We start from the raw sequence: 21,035 nt of genomic DNA, 5'->3' as shown, positions 1-21,035 counted from the left end.
CAAACCCTGGTCGTTCAAGGGTTGGGCGATAGACCTGATAGGGAAGATTTATCCCCCATCGTCCAAGCAACATACATTTGTTATAGTTGTAACTGATTTTTTTACTAAGTGGGTAGAAGCAATACCTTTAAAGGAGATCACCCAAAAGAGTGTTATAGAATTTATCAGTGATCATATTATTTATAGATTTGGGATTCCACAAACTTGATGATAGATCACGAAACTTCTTTGAATGGAGATCAAGTGATGGAATTCTTGAGCAAGTTTGAAGTTAAGTTAGTGAACTCCACACCATATTACGCTCAATCCAACGGACAGCCTAATCTTCTAATAAGATTCTAAAAAATATTATCAGAAAGATAATAGAGGAAAACGCCAGAAATTGGCACGAATGTTTGAATAAGGCTTTATGGGCTTATAGAACATCACCTCGGTCAAGTACCAAAGTTACTCCTTTCCAACTTGTTTATGGACAGGAGGCCGTTTTGCCTATGGAAATCAACGTGCAATCAATTCGAGTGTGCTTAAAACATAAGTTGAATGATGATGAGTATGCCGAATCGCTAGTTCAAAATTTATTAAGTTTAGATGAATTGAAGTTGGACGTCTTGGATAGTTTGCAAGTTCAAAAGCAAAGAATGGCTAAATTTTATAATAAAAAAGTCATAGCCAAGTCGTTCAGCCTGGGTGAACTAGTTTGGAAGACGATACTCCCTTTGGATAAAAAAAAATCATAGCCAAGTCGTTCAGCCTGGGTGAACTAGTTTGGAAGACGATACTCCCTTTGGATACCAAGGATCCAAAGTACGGGAAGTGGTCGCCCAACTGGGAAGGACCATACAAAATAAACAATGTATTGCCTAATGGAGCATACCACTTGGAAGATTTAGATGGCACCAAGCACGTAAGATTCATTAATGGCAAATATTTGAAAAAATATGTTCCTTCTTTATGGGAATGCGAACAGATAAAAACATAACCAAACATTCTGGACGATCAAAAAATAATAAAGACAGAGCAAAATACGTTCAAATAAAGTTCTTTATTACCAAACGTTCATTACAAGAATATAAAAGATACAAGTAATAGGCGTGTTACAAAATACAACTAAAGTAAGATGATCTCCCAGTCGATCACTGAGTAAGCTTCACACTGCCTTCCTAAATGCATCGCTGCAGTGGTGGGATTGACAAGTGAGAGGGTGTACTGGCCTCACCACCTTCCTAAATGCATCCCTGCAATAGCGAGCAAATAGGCTGAGAAACACTCTCAGCAGGCAAGCTGAGAAGCACTCTCAGCAAGCAAAATGGCCCATGAGCAGCCCAAAAATTGCCTTCCATCATTGACTCCTTGTGAAGAACAAAGAGACGATGGGAAGAATTTTACAGGTAAAAATTTTGCTGCGGGCCAGAAAATATTTCCTATACCTCCCATACCAAAGGTGACATCAAAGTAAGTATAAGGCGGACGGACTAAACAGTCCATTTTTGGATCAGATTGATCGTCAGAATGCCAAGAAATGGCAGCAAATTGGTTTCGAATAAGAAAATGAGGAGATGAAGATAGAGGATGAAAAATGCGAAACATTTATAAGGGGTGAAGATGAGGAGATAGAATATGAACAGCCACATTTCTGTCTAATAGACGGAATTAAATGGCCCTAAGTCTTGGAAACAGTAGTGGGAATATCAAAAGGGAATGGACAAAATTCTTAATGCAAAGCAGTTAAGTGCTTAAAGAATTGATGATTAGAAAATAAACATCAAATAAATGCACAAGAAATTAATGTTCATTAATAAGGAACAAAATTACAAAAAAGAAAAGACATCGTGTGTCTTAATTACATTCTACCCCATAAGGAACGAATTCGTTCCCTAAGTTTTTCCCAATCCTCGTTTTGTCGGGAGGTAGTGATGTTCAATTCAGCCGCAACGTCATCATCATCAACCTCCAGCTTCTTGTACTGTTCGACCAAGGATTTAGTTCGCTCAATTCCCTGAGAGGCGTTGCGCTTTTTAGCGACCATCCTCGCCCTGCAATCGTCCATTTTGGCTTGAAGTTCTCTCATCTGAGCAGCCAAGTTAACCATCAAGGAGTTTTCAATCATGACTTTTGAAGAGATTTCTTTTAACTCGTCCTTAGCCTTGTTGATCTCCAAGCGCAGAGACTCTTTCTCAGCTACGCCTCGAAGATATTGAGTACGCTTGGCCTTTAGTTCAGCATTCTTGGCCAGCATAGTAAGGACCTCGGAGTGAATGACCTTCAACGTCGCTTTAAAGTCGGCAGAAAGATTGAGCGACGGAAGCGTCAGTGCTTGCTCTAACTTCGCACTCAAGCGCTCAAGTTCATCCTTGTGTCTGGCAGCACTAACCCTTCCAATGTCCATGTCCATGAAGGACACGTACTCAAATACCAACTCCTTCAAGAATTTCAAGTCCTCTTCTGAAGAAGCAGCAGGACGGTCAGATGGAGCAGGACGAGGCATTTGGACCTGCCCCCAGGAAGCGAAAAAATCCTGGATAGAACGCACAATCCGGTCAGCATCCTGGAAAGAAGATTGCCAACGTTAAAAATATTCGCTACAACGAACAAGTTGGAAATAGGAATGGGGCAAAGAGAAAAACTACCTCGTCAACAATCGTAGAAGATGGCGCACCCTCAGCCAAGCTGGCCACCAACGACTCATCCATTCGTGAGGACTTCCCCTTGTCTGAGCGAGAAGATGTTGCCACAACGGGCGGACTCATGGGAGTATCTGCAAAGTTCAAAGAGCAACCAGTCAGAAACCAATAGCACGAGCAAAGGTAAGACATCAAAAACTGAACTACCTTCTGCTTCGGTGATTGGGGGGTAGACGCCCTGGGAGGAAGGTGGCTCATTCATGGGTTGTGATGAAGAATCTGGGACTGAAGATGTACCTTTAAGCATGGTCCCATCATCAACCGGTTTGGATGAAGTAGCCTCAACAGAGGATGATGGAGCAGGAGTTGGTAATGCCAAAGCCTTTGAAGGGGAAGCTGAGCTTTTCTGAAAAGTCCAAAAGATCATCAGTACACAGAAAAATTTCAAATGGGGAAGAGCACACTTGTAAATAGACCAATTTAATTACCTTCCTCTTAACGATAAGAGGGACATCATCATCATCATCATCATCATCAACATCATCCTCCAGAATGGGAGATGCTGAGGCTGGCCGTTTGTGGCTTGGAGCACTCTTGGCCATAGTTGGCCTGGCAGGGAGAGAAGAAGATGGACGAGCAGATTGTTTAGTACGACGAGAAGGAGAGGGGTTCCGAATAGACAAAGGAGTGACCAAAACAGGAGGAGGAGAAGAAATACTCGGTTGGTCTAATGAATGAAAGGCACGATTGGCCTCAGTCGCAAATAATCTGCGCTTCACCGATGGCCAAAGTTGTTCGAAAAGAGGGTGAGTAGCATGACAAGGATTAAAAGGGGCTAATGAAAAATGGCTTGATAAATGGAGGTTGCGAGCGTTTATAGCCTCTGCTTCCACCTTATTAATGGTATGAAAACGGTCGTTTAAGTTCTTCGAATAGCAAAGAGGAACGGGCCAAGTTTGGCCGAAACCAAGCTGCCGAGCAAAAAATTGGGGAGCATAAATTTCTACCCCAACTTTGGCATTGGTCCCAGTTAAGATATCGTGGAAAAGCTCCCTCCCAGTTAAGAAATGGATCCAAATGAGCAGAGAGGTGCTCGCTCTATATAGAGTGGAAGGAGGATGTACATAGTCCGGAGTCAAAAAAGGAGGAAAAGGAAAGAAGGAAGAGATTGAATCTAAAGAATAAAAGAATGAAAAAATGTCCCTTCTGGACATATTTACAGGAGTTAAAGGCTCCATAGCTAGCCCGTAACAGCTAGCAGAAGGATGAGAAATGGATGGAGCACCAAGCGATGGAAAATAGGATCTCAACCACAGTTGAGTGAGAAATCCTAGCGCTATCAAAAAGTGCCTTAGTAGGACCATGACTCACAAGACGAGCATGCCACCTACGAAAAGCTACGTCAGATTTGGGCCTAGTGCGAATACCTCTTTCACGAAGTGGCCCCAGCGGCAAAGAATTCAGAAAAGGAGGGTCATGAGTGCAAGGAAACAGCTGACCCACCGCCGCCTGTTCAACTGCCTCCGCATTGTTGAAGAAAGGACTCAAGTAAAACTCATTACGTCCAACATCGGCGGGCGCGAGAAAACTTGGGGTTACGTATGAACGACTCAGAAGTTTCTGAAAGTCATCAAAACTAAAGGAGTCGCTAGCTTGAGATTGTGAAGCAGCCATTGAAAAAGGAACGAAACTTTTCAGAGTTACGTAACAAGGAAGCAAAAGATGAACAGTGAATCGTGAAGGATGCGCAAGAAATATGAAACGTGATTTGGTAGCAGTAAAATGGCGTGTTTGGAGTTTATAAGGGTTTGCAAAGCGACGCACCTTTTCAAGTTATAGAAGGAAACAATGATTGAAATTCTTTGGGAATCGCGAACGTTGCTGGAGACGTGAAGTGAATATGGCAAAATTCAATAATTATTATTAATTCTGCCATATTGGGGGGTAATTGTTGACACATAAAAATTCAGCCCAGATCGAACAGCCCAGAGAGTAAAGCCCAATTGGAGGATCCCCAAATCAGATAACCCAAAGAACGAAATACAATTGAACGAATCAAGGTGAATGCCCAAATAAGGGGCCCAATAGTGCGGTAACGCCATCGCCCAAGTTTGCAAGTCGCTCAGAATCTGAACGAATAGAGTGGCATACGGTCGCCCAGAGTCTCGCCCAAATCTTCAAGTCGCCCAAGGTATCAACAAACATAACGCATTATGATTATCAAGAAATGCAGTTATTGAGGCAGTTGCTAAAATTGCTAAAGTAACCTTATCACGTTCCACGACTCAAAGGGTTCAATCGAAAGCGGTTGAACGATGCAAGATAATGGCAGCAGTTAAAAGGACAGTTTCATGACAAAATGGCCACTACAAAGAAAGTGGGTAGTTATAGGGCGATCAAGCAATTTTTTAGAGCAGTTAATCACAAAGGGATCGCCTATGAAGTATAAAAGGGAGAAAGAACTTAGAAGCAAAAGACCGAATCCAAAACTCTCGAACAGAGAATATGTAATTTTCATTCCTTTAACTTTTAGACTTAAACACTTCCTTTTCTGTAACTCGTGTGCTTGCGCCCCTTGGAGGCACGTTGTTTTCCGTTTCCAATTGTAAAGTTCATCGCCAATAAAAAGAACACCCCTTTTTGGGACTTTGTCTCAAGAGGTTTCGTCCCTTACACAATCGTCTGATCCTCTTTAATTGTTAGCGAATTAACACGAGCGAAACAGGGCGTCTGCAGCCTGGTTGTTCAAAGGATTGTTCGAGGAGATTATTCTCTTTCTCCCTCGTCCCCACCCCCATTCCCATGCCAATTACCCGACCTCACTTCACCCCTCCCAAAAACCAACTCGAGTCAAACCCATAGCACCCACCTACTACCTCCATTGAAAAATGCTTTCGATCAAATTTCTTAATTTTTAGACAATTTTATGTGCTTCTATGGCTCTGTCTGTCTTTATATGCATTTCTATGGATGGATCTCAATATATATGTATATATGTGCATAAATCTATATGTATTTATTTATTTTTTTGTTTAATTTTAAATAAGTTATGAATCAATCTATATGTATTTTGGCTCATGCTATTTGTACATTAGGATGTCTGTAACGGTGTTCACTCCCCTCATATGGAAGACGAAGTGGGTCCCCCTTCATGTGAGGATTCCCTTCCATGTGAGGGGAGCGGACATTATTGTGGATACCGTATTAAAAACAAGTATTATATTCTATGTATACATCTGTATGTACCTACTTTTTGTTTTTCGTTTTTCTTTTGGTTAAATTTTGAATTAATTTGGAAGTTGAATATTTGATGGCACTTTTGAGTTCATCTTCCGAATGTGCTAGAACTTTATGAATCATTTGCAAATTCTAAGTTTTGGCCATCAATAGATAAAATTTTGAAGGCTAAAATTAAGGATGACAAAAATACATGTCAAACCTGCGGGGTGAGGATTACTCGCTTAATGAATCGTCTGCAAATTCTAAGTTTTGGCCATCAATAGATAAAATTTTGAAGGCTAAAATTAAGGATGACAAAAATACATGTCAAACCTGCGGGGTGAGGATTACTCGCTTAATGAATCGTCTGCAAATTCTAAGTTTTGGCCATCAATGGATAAAATTTTGAAGGCTAAAATTAAGAATGACAAAAATACCTGTCAAGCCCGCGGGGCGAGGGGCGAGGATTACCCGCTTAATCGGGTAATCAAGTTGGGTACGGGTAACATGGGTCCGCCCCACCCTCGCCTCCTTTTTATTAAAAAAAAAATTAATAATAAAAAAATCAATACTTTAAATAGAAAAACTCTATAAATTTCATGAATTCTAATAGAAGGTAGCAACTAAAATTATCAAAGGAACATGATAAACAATAAAAACTTTAATTTACCAAATATATTCGAATAATTTAACTTTTGAAGATAAACTAATTAATTAGAAAATTTAATAACTATATTATTGTCTAATTTGAATGAATGTGAATAATAAAATGAATTATCAAAAATTATAAAAATAAAAACCAAATAAACGGGTTCGTAAACAAGGCAACTGTCCCGCCCCATTGCCAACTCTAGCTAGAATCAAACTTGGAGGAATAAAATTCTATTACGGTAGCCTCCTTCCCACTTCCCAGTGCAGCTGACGATCTTTGCTCTGCTTCTCTATGTTCTTCAGTTCAAAATCTTCCTCCTATTGTTGATTCCATCGCTTAATTGAAATGGACTTTGTTAGGACATTTTGTTGTTGAAGAAATTGAAGGTTACGATGCCAAGATTCTTGACCGAATTGAACCCATGGACATGGAGGCTATGAATTGTAGGTGCTACGACTTTTTGGTTTATGTGTTTACCTCAGGCAATAATTGCTTCGTGGGCTACAAGTTCTCGACTGCAAATCAGAGAGCATTATATGCGTAACGAAGGAGACAAACATTTTCTTCAAATTTTCTATGATTATATTACATATTTTTTTGGTCTTTTTATTTATCTAATATGACAATTCTAAACTTATCATTTTATTTGGTCAAAATTGGTCAAATTAACTTTTCTTAGTCAATCAACAGTCAAATGAACGATTTGGATACCAAGTGCTAATTTCTCTACGGTTTGAAATCTCCACTAACACAAAGTGCAGGGTAAAATAAAGTTTGCAAAAAAAAACCAAAGAATTGGAACCACTGCCAAAAATTTTCCCTAAAGAAAGAGGAAATTCAAGTTAATCTTATGTTACAAGTCCATTGCCTTGTAAACTCCAATTTGCACGGTAAGGCCGACAGTATAACACTAAACAAGATTAAGAAAATAAAAAACAAATTGAAATCTTTTCCATGGTATCATAGTATTGTCCAATCAAGTCCAGTTCCATGTACCCCCCCTTGCCCTAAAGAACTCTTAGGGATGTAAACCTTTGAAAATGAATAGCAGGTCCTATTATCATTAACCCACCCACAATCGAGAAAATCACAAAATTTCACACATCATGCAACATTTATGGCACCGAACACGGGCTGTTAAGTATTCCATAATGAACGAGCTTAGTTGAAAATAGTACAATCATAACAATTTTCCAAGAACTAAGTCAAGATTTGCCGAGTTCAAACCTTAAAATCACTCTAAAAGATGAAAACAACAATCTCACTTCAAATAACAAAACAAGTAAGGAATGAGCCACATATCTCATCCGTTTTTAATACCTTCTAGGAAAGCGGTCCATGAACCTCCCAGAAGGACACTCGAATGCCATGTGTCCTCTTCCCCCACAGTTATGACATATAGCCATTGCAATACAATCCCGACTCATATGCCCTACCTGGTTGCAATTCCGACACACAATATCTCGATATCCACCTCCGCGAAATCCACCCCTCTCTTCAAGGATATTGCCTTTAGAGCACCCTCTAGCCACATGCCCAGATATGTTGCACAAATTGCAGACAGGATCGTTCTGACAATCACGGGCGAGATGACCTGGTTTCCTACAATTCTTGCAGGCTTTGTCATTTGTGCAGTCAGCTGCCATATGGCCTTGCTTAAAGCAGTTATTGCACAGCCTCAGATCACCAGGTGGCAACGGTGGAGCAGTGCAATCCCTTGCACGGTGTCCTGCTTTACCACAAGTATGGCAGATTCCCTCATTAGGACAATTGCCAGCCATATGCCCAGGTTCTCGACAGTTCCAACAAAGAGATTTCGTCGTGCATTCTGATGCAATATGCCTGAATTATTTTACGAAGGAACAAAAGCAAAGAGAAAAATGGTATCGTTATTCCTTCTTAGGATTGGAGGAATGTTTCGTGTTGAGAAACATAAAACGGAGGGTGGAGGGGGGAGGGGAAGAAACAAAGGATTTCTACAATAGATTAGCATAAAATTTAAACTAGAATAAGCATATAGGGATTAAAAGAATTCTTACCCAGGAAGACCACAATTGTGACAGATGGCCACATTTGGGCATTCTCTGGCAAAATGACCAGGCCTTTTGCAGTTATTGCACAGAGTACTCTGACTGCAAAGAACGTCGTACTAAAACTGTTAATATCTGGGAATAGCACCAGCATAAAGAAAATTGATACTAAATAATAGTCGTATATCATAATGCGGCAAAGCATAAAATTCTATAGCAGCAAGTCAACAACAATTAAATACTTCACAAACAATGATAGCAAATTTCCAGACCATGTTTACAATTGTCATTTATTGTATAAGAGCTTGGGAGGAGAAACAGATCGAGAATAACGAAGGATCAAAACATGCATAATATAACAAAACAGAACTATGAAGATTTATTCCAGATCCAAACATGAATGTAAAACTGTCTCCTAAAGCGAGGCAGAGCATCAAATCTGTTTCCATTTCAGACATATCCCACTCATCAATTGTTTTCTTCTTCCCAACCAACATGTACAATTTCTAGAAAAGTTGAATGAATTGAGACCAAATAACCTGAAAACCCGACGTGAGTCTCGTCTATATGGTGCATCACGGTAAGAATACCGTTCAGTACGCATCTTTCGAGCCATTGGGCTCCTGCTCCGGCTCCTACTCCTGCTCAGGCTTCTGCTCCTGCTCCGGCTCCGGTTGTCTAAGCTCATTTTCAAATTCACACCACTCAGTAAACCACCAACTACCTGGAAAAATATCACCAACACCACAGCTGCTGCCACCTCCCTGTCCACCACCACCACAGCCAAAGCCACATCAGTGAGTCCCAGAGAATTTGTACTTTATCCTTCATGATTTAAACACCAGATTCCCACACAACTATTGCAATTTTTCAACAAACAATACCACCGTACATCAGTTATAGAATTGGATATCAGCACTTGCTGAATTACCTAATTCAACAAAATACTGTCCAACCACATCCATAGCATGCACGCATCTCTTGACATATACATCACATCTAACTTATACACACAACTTAAAAAAAATTCCTTTTCAAGACACGTCATCCAAGTGTATGATTGATTCTATTACCCACACACATGCCCATGACAACAGTTTGAAGTTGTGAATAATTTGGACGAATAGCACGCATCACAAGTGACAGATAAACATGAAACTGAAAGATGAAAAATGAAAACAAAATTTCCAAATGCCACGGAATCAACTGCAGTGGGTCATGACCCCCCACACCTTTATATGAGTAAATTATACGGTGTTAGCTATTGCAGGTTGGGGTGCAAACTTTGAATAGGTAGCTCTTTGCTGTTGTGTTATAGGGACAACAACATTTTCTACAGTTTATCATTAAGGTCCTAACATAAACAAATTGAATCATTTCCACATATGTTTTCTTCCACCAGTAACCCATATTATGCAAGATACAATATCCGGGTATTCCATGAATGTTGTCTTGATTATGATTCACCAGAGCCAAAAGATTCAGCCTTGCTAAAGAATTGACCATTGGCAGTGATTATACTTCAATGTGTAAGATATAACAAAATTCAGAGCCGACATAACCTGAACTGAGTTGGGGGAAATATCAGGAGACCATGATTTAAAAGTCAGAATAAATTGTATCAGAAATAAGAAAATTCAAGAAATTTTGTCAGAAGAAACTGTATAAGAAAAGGCAAAAAGAAGAGACGCAAAAACCAACAATTGTCTTATTCCTACATATTGCTCCAACAACATTACTCGTCTCTCTTAAGTTGATGAAACAAAAAACTCAAAGCATGACATTGACTGTAACTTCAATGTTGCCCATATACCATATGGGCCTGAGAAAATCACAGAAAATTACAAGAATAAAGCAGTCATTCTGAGTGTAGAGTTCTTCTATTTGCTCTTGAAGAAAGGCCATTAGCACAATGAATTGTATCATGTAATACCTTAAAGCCTCAAACTGAACAAATAACGACATATTTCTACATGTTTTGCAGTATTTAGAAAGGTAAAATTCGGTATGAAGGTGTTTTGCCTCCGTCAGGAGACACGCATAAGCTTGAATCGCTTTACGGCCTAAGCATAGACTATAAACTATCTAAAATTTTGTTGAAACGTATTTTCATTATATAATATTTCAACAAAATTTAAAGTCAATTGCAACTAGAAATTTTAAATGGATCGAAAAATTGACAATAATAAATAAATAAGGTAGTGATCACATAATAAGAGCATGAATCCACGATTAGAACTAAAACTATAAAACAAAATAATCAATTAACAAGCTATTTAAAAAATTTGCTCTCTATGACTTCAGAAAAAGTTGGAGAAAGAGAATAAAAACATAAAGAGGGCGAGAAAAATATATATATATAAAAAAAAGAAGATATTAAGCCCCTGTTTGATGGACATTATTGAGAAAAATGAAGTTCTGAATACTGATTTTTGGAGAATGCATGATTACAAAGTAAAGAAATGTTTTGAGTTTACGTGCAAAATATATTATTGTGTGAACATGTTGTTGAGAATGAGTATGAAAATTAAAGAGCGTTGCTTTAAAAGGAGACAAATAGGGGCTAAAGTTGTGTGTCACAAGTCCCCGTCACCACCATACTGATTGCCATTGAGAGGTTGAAACTTGACTAGGAAGCCAGTTATCACGCTTAATAGTAGAAGGCAAGGTCACAAGCCTTCACTTGTTCTGTTCTCTAGTTTCTAGATCTTCAGTTTGGTTGTGTTTAAAATAATCGACAACCCCATAAATGTCCTAGGGCATTGAAAAAGAAGAAGACCAGTGACCAAAAGCATAAGGTAATGGAATGCACAGCTGCCCCTCAAAAGGTTCGGGTGCTAGCCTCAGAAAACAGAACTCACTTCCTAATCTTAGAGGTAACATTACATCTCTGTCACATTCACATAAGTTAATAATAGCAATTTATGCTGCATTATACAAATTAATATTGCAATTCAAAAAAGAGCTTTCTAGATGTTAAGACAAAAATATAGAAATACACGTTTATAGGACCGAGTCATCACTTCTAGAGTTACCAAAATTAACATCAAATGGGTCTGCGTGATTAATGTGGAAGCAATTTATGAAATTAGCAAGCGACTATAAATGAGAAATTAATATTATTTCATACACTAGGGATGTAAACAATATTTTTTTGTTTTTTTCGCTAAGAAGAAGCTTTCAAACCCAAAAAAGAGGACAATGGAACTCAGATCCGTCGCTGTTCTACACATGCTTCTACAGAAAAGAGCTATATGGAAAAGAAATTTAAAACAAATTATGTACTAGGAAAAAAAAAACCCCCCTAGCTTATAAAAGCATTATTTACCCAAAATCAACTGATGAAATCAAGCCGAATCACGAATTAACACTATATCAAAAACCCTAAGACTAACCGAATAGGTATAATAAATGATTAATGAATCGTGATAAAATAAAAAATCAAAATCAAAGAAATCAAAAGGCACAAGAGAATTAAACATCACGTAAAGATTAAAGCATATACCTCCCCCCTAACCAGTAAATCTAGATTAAGAGAGATGAACAGCGAGATACGGGTCGGGTTGGACACGTAGATCCAAAATGATATTGGAGGAGAAAATACAGAGAGAAGAAGGTGCTGATTGCTAAAGGGTAAACGCGAATTATGTAACCTGTTCTGGTATTTAAGGGCAAATTCTTATATCGGTGCAACAATTTTTATTTATTATATCAAATTGTAGTTTACCTCTTCAATATTTGCTCATTTGATTCTCATTATTCTAAAAATTAATTTTTCAAAACTCATTTTCAATCATATATTTTTCAATAAAATAATATTTTAAGGAAAAAATTCAAAAAAGAAAATTTTTTTTAAAAAAAAAAAAAAAAAAAAAGTTGAACCCCAACCTTGAGGGTCCCCCACCGCTCCTGCCTTGGAGCATCGTGAGGGAGGTAAATCGCAGGTTATACCTCCAAGGGTATAGGGTGGAAGGCTGCTTGTACACTTACATTTACCCAAAAGTCAAATCCATATTTCAGGATTCGAACCCTTGACGCAGTAGCCTCAAGCAAAGTTGGATTTCTCCACCCTCCCCTTTTACCACTTGGAGAGGTGCAATAAGAATAGTCATGTACAATAAGAAGTTTTCTCCACCCTCCGATTTTACCAAAAATAGTCATGTGCAACTCTTTTATCAAGCGTATGTTAGATTGCACTGCATATAAATAGTCATGTACAATAAGAAGTTTTCATAAATGTTCTACGGGGTATTTTCAATTGAAATTCTAATGAATTTTAAAAAATTATAAATTCTAAAAAATTTCGTGAATTTTAATAAACTTTCCCAGAATTCATAAAATCTTTGTTAAAATTTGTGAAATTTCAAAAGATTTTGCCCCTATTTGGCTCTCATTCTTTTTTCTCTTTTATTTTTAACCACATAATCTTCCATAAAATAATATTATACGCAAATAAAAAAATGAATTTTTTTTTTCAATCACACATTTAAAAAAAACATTATTCCAACCATTAAAATTCGAAAAGAAGGGGGGCCAAACGGGAGCATTGTGTGTATTTGTACCTTTGAAATCCATCCAAATATTTTAAAATCCCTTTACTAGTGAAATCTTTATAAATTCACGAATTATTGAGGATAACTAGAATTTAAAAGATCGTTGAAATATGTTAAATTCTCGGTTGGAGAAACTTGAATTTGGAATAACTTTTAAAATCTATTAAAATCTCAATTCGTGACACCCTTGTTAATTCTTTCATTATTCAGTATAAGAAGACAATGTTGCATTTTCTTCAATGCAAACCGCTTTTTCCTACATTTTTACTTTTTTCTTTTGGTCTATTACTAAATGCTTTCTTTGGAATGAATAACTGGGATTAAATTTTAGCATGCGGTCAATACATAGTTTCCATTTGATAGCCAAAATCATTGTACACGTTCAATTCATTAATAGAATCAAAACATATCCAACTAACTAGTTATTATAAATCCATTCACCTCAAACTATTCTCACATATACGTTAATTGATTGATGTTTCAAAACGGGTACGAACAAATTGCAACATAGTTTTACCAACTCAAACAATCTAATCTTTTGCACAAACCTTAATGACAAGTAATAATGGCTATGTGCTCAATAATAGGATATTATATGGATAAGCATTGTTGAGAATTTTTCAATTTCTTTATGGAATTTCCAAATATTTGAAATCAATAAAATATGTAAAACAAACAAAAAGATGGCCCACAAAGTCGACTTCATCCTCAAATTTCAAAGATACACTCTCCTCTATGCAAATACAAACTATGGCATAAGGATATCAACTCTCTACATATTATATGTTGATGATGTCTCTTTAGCACTCGACCCTTTGTCTTTTTTTAGTTTCTTTTGCTTGATTTTTAAACCTAAAATGAGACAATAACATAATTAGCTACAAAATATCCAATTGTACAAAAGAAAAAATGAAATCACATAGAGATTAGTGTCACAGTTTGCAGTAAAGTGACTTGAGGTTTGACATAACGCGGGAATATCACGATATAAGATGGGAACATGAGGTAGACTTATAGCAAATCGGGTCTAAGTTTTGACGATACACGATGATAAGGGCGTCACTTAATTTGGTGGGAAAGTGACTTATGTCCCTAATGGTCGTGATCAATACGCCAAGTTGAGGTTGAGGAAATCATGTATCGCATCGACTGGGCATAACTACTTATAGTAAGAGATACAGGCTGGAAAAATTAGGTAGCGCAGGAAGTGCGCTACGGTAAGACGGAACTACCTATGGTAGGAAATGTAGATAAGGAAAACACGGACACTGCGCTAGAAGACGCGAGCAAGACCAACACAAGCACTGCAGTAGGAGACACAGGCAGATTGTACAGACAAAATGCAAGTTAATAATCCAAATGGTCACTGAATTTTGTAAAAAAAATTCACCAGGTCACTGAACTTTAAAATTCACCCAAGTCATTACTGAACTTTGTAAAAAGTTTTCACGGAGTCACTGAACTTTACAAAAGGTTTTCACGGGATCATTAAACTTTAAAAATTTTCCTATTCATCATTGAACTTTGCAAAAACTTTCTCAATGGTTATTGAGTTCGATGACCCTTGGGACAATTTTAGCAAAGTTCGGTGACCTTGTGTAAATCTTTTGACAAGTCAATGATAAGTGGAGTGATTTTGAAGTTCAATGACCCCGTGTAAACCTTTAGCGAAGTTCAGTGATGAGTGGAGTGATTTTTAAAGTTCAGTGACTCCGTGTAAACCTTTTGCAAAGTTCAGTGATAATTAAGTTCAGTGACCCGATAAAAACTTTTTGCAAAATTTAGTAACCATTTGGTTTATTAACCCAACAAAATATAGGTAGTAAAACCAATCAGACTGTCTAGATAATACGTAGGCAGGGAAAACATCAGCAAGGGGTTCAAGGTCGGAAGTCAGGTTTTTTTAAAGTGAAAACCAATATATTAAGGGGGAGAAATACCATGAATTTCAACCGATGATTTTAGATGCAAGAGGGTGTCAATTTGTGAAACTTGTACAATTTGCTTGAGGAAACAAACTCTAAGTTGACTACTACAAGCTTGGTAGAGAAAGCAAGGTTCAACTTGACTGTCACTTACTCGAGGAAGTAAGTAAAAGTTCAACTTGGATACTTCTTCTACAAATGGATGTCTACTTGCATATGGGTCATATGGGTTGGAGAGATTATCCACTTGTATTGAAAGAGTCATGCTAACTAGCATGTGGTTGGAAAGTGACATGCAACTTGCATAGAGTTGGAAAGAGATATGATGTGGAGGCATGACAACTTGCACAAGAGTATTGAGAATTTCCACTTACAAGGTAGCAAATTTCAGTTTGGCTACCATGTGATCAAAGGAAATGGATGGCAACTTGCAACTAATGAAGTCCATTGGATTAGGTAAATCCTAGCCATTGATGTCAACTTTGAACAATACAATGTGTGAGATTTTATAGTAGCAAACGAGGAATGATAACCATTGGATGAGGTGACTCATGTCCTTATCTTGATGGTTTATATTTTCTCCTAGGTGTCACTCGATCAATCCTAACAGGCATTTAATGCTTACGATGAGCAGCCACTCTAAAGCCTAGTCCAACCTTTAAAATGTAGACCAATAATTTGACGTTATGGTGTTGCTGCTATGAGTTGTCATATCAATTATATACAAGCAAATTTTGTACGGAAGATCTCTTGAAAAGATGTGATCTGGAAGATTTCTTTTGTAAATGTGGAGGATAGGAGCCTTGCACTTCTTTCCTATAGCATACATGACACTTCATATATGCCATGAAGGGTCGACATCGACATGGCACCTTCGTTGAAATGATGTATCACCTTAACTATCTTGTATAGCCTCACCTTGACCAAGCAGGAGGTGACGTGGAGTGCGGGTTTTATTGATTTGCTTAGCTGGCTACCACGTTGCTATTGATTTGGAGCTTCTTTATAAGATGCATAACAATAGTCCCCCAAGTTCATGTATGGTTATTTATATAATGTATGGATTTTCGGTGTAGGTCGGAGGTGAACTACTCTTTGTCGAGGTGATGCATTAGCTTTGAGTATTTTACCTTTCTGTTGGTTAGTGCATTTTGAACACACCATCATAGTCTCTTAAGTCCATATGTGGATATTTATATAATAGATGGGATTCAAATTGTAGGCGTGAATTGAGGTTCATTGTAGCAGTTATGCAAATGATGTAAAGGTGATGTTCTAGTTTAACGATGAGACTCCGTAAAAGCTTCTGAGAAAAGTTGATGAAACAGAGGTGAAGTCCCTGCTTGATGACGAAGCTCTGAAATTTGAAAGTTTTGAGAAAAACCGTTAAGACAGAAGCGAGGTCCTTACTTGAGGATGAGGCCACCAACAATCACAACAAAACTACCCTAAAACTTCGGCTAAGCAAATCGAAGGAAAAAAAAAACTCCACGGTGTTGTTCATCGTCAGAAACCACAAAAATTCACCCGCGTCAAAGAACCCAACTTCCTACCGTGTCAAATTGCCGTCCCTACTCTTTGTCGAACACCAGCCCATTAGGGCCGTCCACAAATCTCCGTCAACATTGCCGTCGTCACCGTTTACATTGATAATCAAATAAACCATAAATTGTAGTTGCCCAATAGATCTGACATTACAAGTCCAATAAAAAATCACCCCTAAAACTATCTTGCTACGTAGAGTATTCACCACTCTACAACGGCTTATAAAACTGTGAGACACAAACAAGTAGCCACGCTTACCATCTCGATGAGTGCTGCTCACACAACTATGCTTGATGAGTGTAGTCCTCAATGATGATATTTTGTTATTTTTTGGATGAATCAGTGCTTAATTTGTCATTTATTACTTTTATTATGAAAAACTTATGTTTGGATGAAGAAACGAAAAAGGGATAAAATAAAGTAAAACAAAAGTTTCGAGACTAAAGTTTAAATACTCAAAATTTATTTCGGACCACACGATAAGTATTCAAGAGTGTTGGGGGTCAATTGAATGAGGAAAGAAATCAAATGGATAAAGTATGGTCAAAGTATTATCATACATTAACTTTCAGCCGAAAAAATTTTGCTTCGAATTTTCAGTCTCATATTGAGACCCAATTTAGGCATAGCAAACAATCAAATTGGAAAAATGATACATTTAAAAGAATTGTAGCCCTCTAAGCGAGCTCTCTAATGTATTTTGAATCACCTAAATTGGATATCGGAAGAGAAAATTATGACAAAAATACTGAAAATTGTTTGATTATAGAAGATTAAGTGTGGGCACGTCCCAACAAAAAATGAGGCAATTGAGGCTCCCAAACCACCCAGAAGTGCGCACTAGATATTCTTAGGTGTGCGCCTCAGTACAAAAAGGGAAAAAAATCCAATTACTTGTCATAGTATAGGAATACTCACAATAAGTCTAGAACACGACAAAATCAACATATGGTTAATAGGTGTTAGGAGTAATATCTATGGCACGTGCAATCATGTGTGATAAATCCTGTGAATCAATATATGTTTTCCATATGATTCGGACTATGAATAGGATCGGATCGTGTTAAACATATGTTTAATATATTTTGAAAAAGAACATTAAATAAAAGTTGATTATTGGTTGTCTTGAATGCATGAACTTTCTAGATTACGAATTAAGAATTAAGTTAAATAGCAATAGGGAAAATTTGCAATTTCAATACAAACATTCACATATTAGATAAATATTTTATTTACTTTCTTAGTAAATATTTGAAAAAGAATATTGAGAGCCTGTTTGAGAGTAATTTTGAGAATTGATTTTTTGACCGTTAGGAGAAAAGTGGGGTCCACTATGAGAGAAGAAGTCAAATATGACGGCTAAAATAGTGAAATAACGGTCAAAAAATCAATTTTTTGGGCCAAAAAATCAATCCCAAACAGGTTGTGAATAAAAATGGATTATCAATTGTCTTGAATGTATGAATTTACTAGATTATGAATTAAGAATTGATTTAAGTAGCAATAAGGAGAATTCACGATTTCAATACAAACATTCACTTCTTAGATAAATATTTTATTTACTTTCTTTGTTTAAAATTAATATAGAAAACATACCAACTATCCTTTTTGATATTACATGACTTCGAAATTGATAAAAACTATTGAACTAGATATTAGACATTATTCTTTATGGGAACGATAAATTCGAAACTCATCGATTTCTACTACTTGTCAACGATTATGTACGCCTGCGAATTTTCTATGAACAGTGCTCGCCAGTGATCTTTGAAGGCGATCGAGAGAAAGATGACAGAGGTGAATGAATAAGGATTTTGGGGTGAAATGAGGGATAGAGTGGTGGATTCATTTTTATAAAATTATTATTATTAAAGTTAAATTATTAACTAATTTTTGAATAAAAAACTTGTAAATCTAATTTTTGAATGGAAAATTTAAAAACTCCATGTTGGTGTACTTTTCACTTTTAATTATATATTTTATGAAATTCATTTTTTTATTGATTTTTTAGCAACACAATTCATCAACTTTTATCAAATTTTACTACAAATCTAATTGTTTTTAAAAACAAAGTAAGCCTACATCTCAATTCACCAACTTGTGGACGACAATTTTAATTGAAAAACTCAAGCCACGTAATGCCACGCCTAACAGAACTGAGGGACTGTTTCGATTATCAAATTTTACTACAAATCTAATTATTATTAACAACAAAGTAAGCCTACATCTCTATTCACCAACTTGTGGATGATAATTTGAATTGAAAAGCTCGAGCCATGTAATGTCACACTTGACAGAACGGAGGGATGGTTTCGGGACGAAGAATCCCATCCCACTACGAATGTTTAGTTATTCAAGAAAATTTAAAATTTGCTTAAAATCGCCATAGTCCTTTTTTTTTTTTATGCTCAAATCTAAACCCATTACTCCTAATATCCAAATTCTCAAATTATCATAGAACTTACTAAAACAAAAAAATTGAATATAAACCTCAGCCTACCTTAAAAAAGATCAAGACAGTAAAAAATTCAACAAGACAGGGTGCACCATGCCACCATTACCATCACTAAGCCGTATGATTCAAATCCTTGACGAACTCTAAAGGGGCAGAGGATAGGCATCTTCTTCTGGCAAGAAATGACTTTAATTTTGTTTATAAATTGCTAATATGAGGTAGCATGCCATGCTCTAGCTTAAAAGAAAGAAAGAAAGAAAAAAAGGGAAAAATGTACTTTTTAGTTTTTAGTAGAAACAGTTCCCCTTCTCTTGTCTCAACAGTTTATTTAGCTCTTGTTCGAGTCTCATTTTTTCATTAAAATAAAATATTTAATAGTGATTTGACACCATTTCAACTATACATTTTTTAAGAAAATAGTATTACATGCAAATTTAAAATTTTATCTTATTTTTTAACAACACATTATCCATCAAAGCACTTTTCAAAATACATTTCTAACTTCTAATAAAAAGCGAAAGAATGGTCTACTATTCATGAATAGTAAATGAATCCAATTTTACTATGCATGACGTCATTTTTTATTTTTTATTTTTTTATATCAAACAAATATTCTTCCACACATCATGCTACTAGCATTAAAAAAAATAATAATTTTAGTAAATATAAACTGTCATAAGCAAAAAAAAAAACTCTTCGCACATGAACTTTAAAAAAATAAAAATAAACTCTTCGCACAGTGTGAAGAGATGGCAAATCATGTGCGGAGTAAAAAAAGAAAAAAACATCTTCGCATAATGCGGAGAGATGACAAACCATGTGCGGAGAATTGACAAACTCTCCGTACAGTGTGAAGTAAAAAAAAAATAAAAATCCCTCCGTACAGTGCGGAGAGATGACAAACACCATGGCAAAACTTTCCGCACAGTGTGGAGAAATGCCATTCTGTGTGGACTCTCCGTACAGTGCAGAGTAAAAAAAGCAAAAAAAAAAAAATCGCACAGTGCGGAGAGTTGGCAAACTCTTCGTACAGTGCAAAGTTAAAAAAAATCACTTTGCACAGTGACCGTCACTTTTTTTTGCACGAATTTTACATTTATCGTATTTTTATTAGTGTATGAATTTTAGTTTTTTGGGAAAGTTTTTAAAGCAATATTTAGAAATATTTTCATGATATAAGAAAATAATTGTAAATTATTTTCACAATTGTATAACAGTATTGTGTCATCTAGAAAAAATACACTTGTATATATTTCATATTTGAATAAGAAATATACGAAATTATACAAATTATCTTGCTTGTATTCTTTGATAGTGTTGATATCATTGAGTTGAATGTGAAAATTATATTTCTAAATTTTCTGTAATTCAATATTGAAAAATTAAAGATTGAGTACCATATTCATATGTATTTATATTTTGTGCTTCATATATATTTAATATTTATTTTATGCTTATGTTGAAAAAATAAAAATCTGAATTTTTTTTTGAAATTTGATTTGGTAAGTGAATGTACTTGTTCTGTATTCTCGGTATTTGTAAGTGAAAAAATCGGTATATAAAAATACAGTAAGTTGCAAATACGATAGGCTATAAGTACAGTAAGTTGCAAATACGGTAGACAGTATATACGGTACGGTGCAAATACGATAAGTTGTTTGCAAATACGGTAGGCTGTAAATACGGTAAGCAGCATATACGGTAAGCTGCATATATGGGTTTATAATTTATTATAAATGTATAAAATTTATTTAATATTGAATTTTTTTAAGTATTAAATGTTGTAATTCAATATTGTTTCTTTTTTATAATTGTATTTTCAAGAATTAAAAAAAAAAAGGTGGTTATGATTACTAATTTTTAAATATGTTTTTTTTGTTGAAAATAAAAATGATTTTTTATGTTATTTGTAAAAAAAATTATTACAATTTTATTAGCGTAATAAGAAGATTTATTACACATTTTTATTTTTTATAATTGTATTTTCGAGAATTAAAAAAAAGGTGGTTATGAAATTGTTAATTTTAAATATATT

The 21,035-nt window shown here is 36.0% G+C and overlaps 1 protein-coding gene across 1 annotated transcript; it reads right to left on the bottom strand.

Moving 5' to 3' along the window:
• Nucleotides 1-7,599: 7,599 nt before the first annotated feature.
• On the bottom strand, nt 7,600-12,212 carry LOC111410090 (zinc finger protein GIS2-like). The gene is made up of 4 exons (XM_023040277.1): nt 12,028-12,212; nt 9,062-9,286; nt 8,532-8,624; nt 7,600-8,334 (listed from the first exon to the last, which is right to left on the bottom strand). The coding sequence occupies exons 2-4, from the start codon at nt 9,208-9,210 to the stop codon at nt 7,806-7,808; spliced, it is 771 nt and encodes a 256-aa protein (XP_022896045.1). The 5' UTR covers nt 9,211-9,286; nt 12,028-12,212; the 3' UTR covers nt 7,600-7,805.
• Nucleotides 12,213-21,035: the final 8,823 nt, after the last annotated feature.

Source organism: Olea europaea, chromosome 15 (assembly GCF_002742605.1).
Source record: "Olea europaea var. sylvestris chromosome 15, O_europaea_v1, whole genome shotgun sequence".
Classification (NCBI taxonomy): Eukaryota; Viridiplantae; Streptophyta; class Magnoliopsida; order Lamiales; family Oleaceae; genus Olea; species Olea europaea.
The sequence above is the reverse complement of the archived record's forward strand: the minus strand, read 5'-3'. Positions and strand labels throughout refer to the sequence as shown.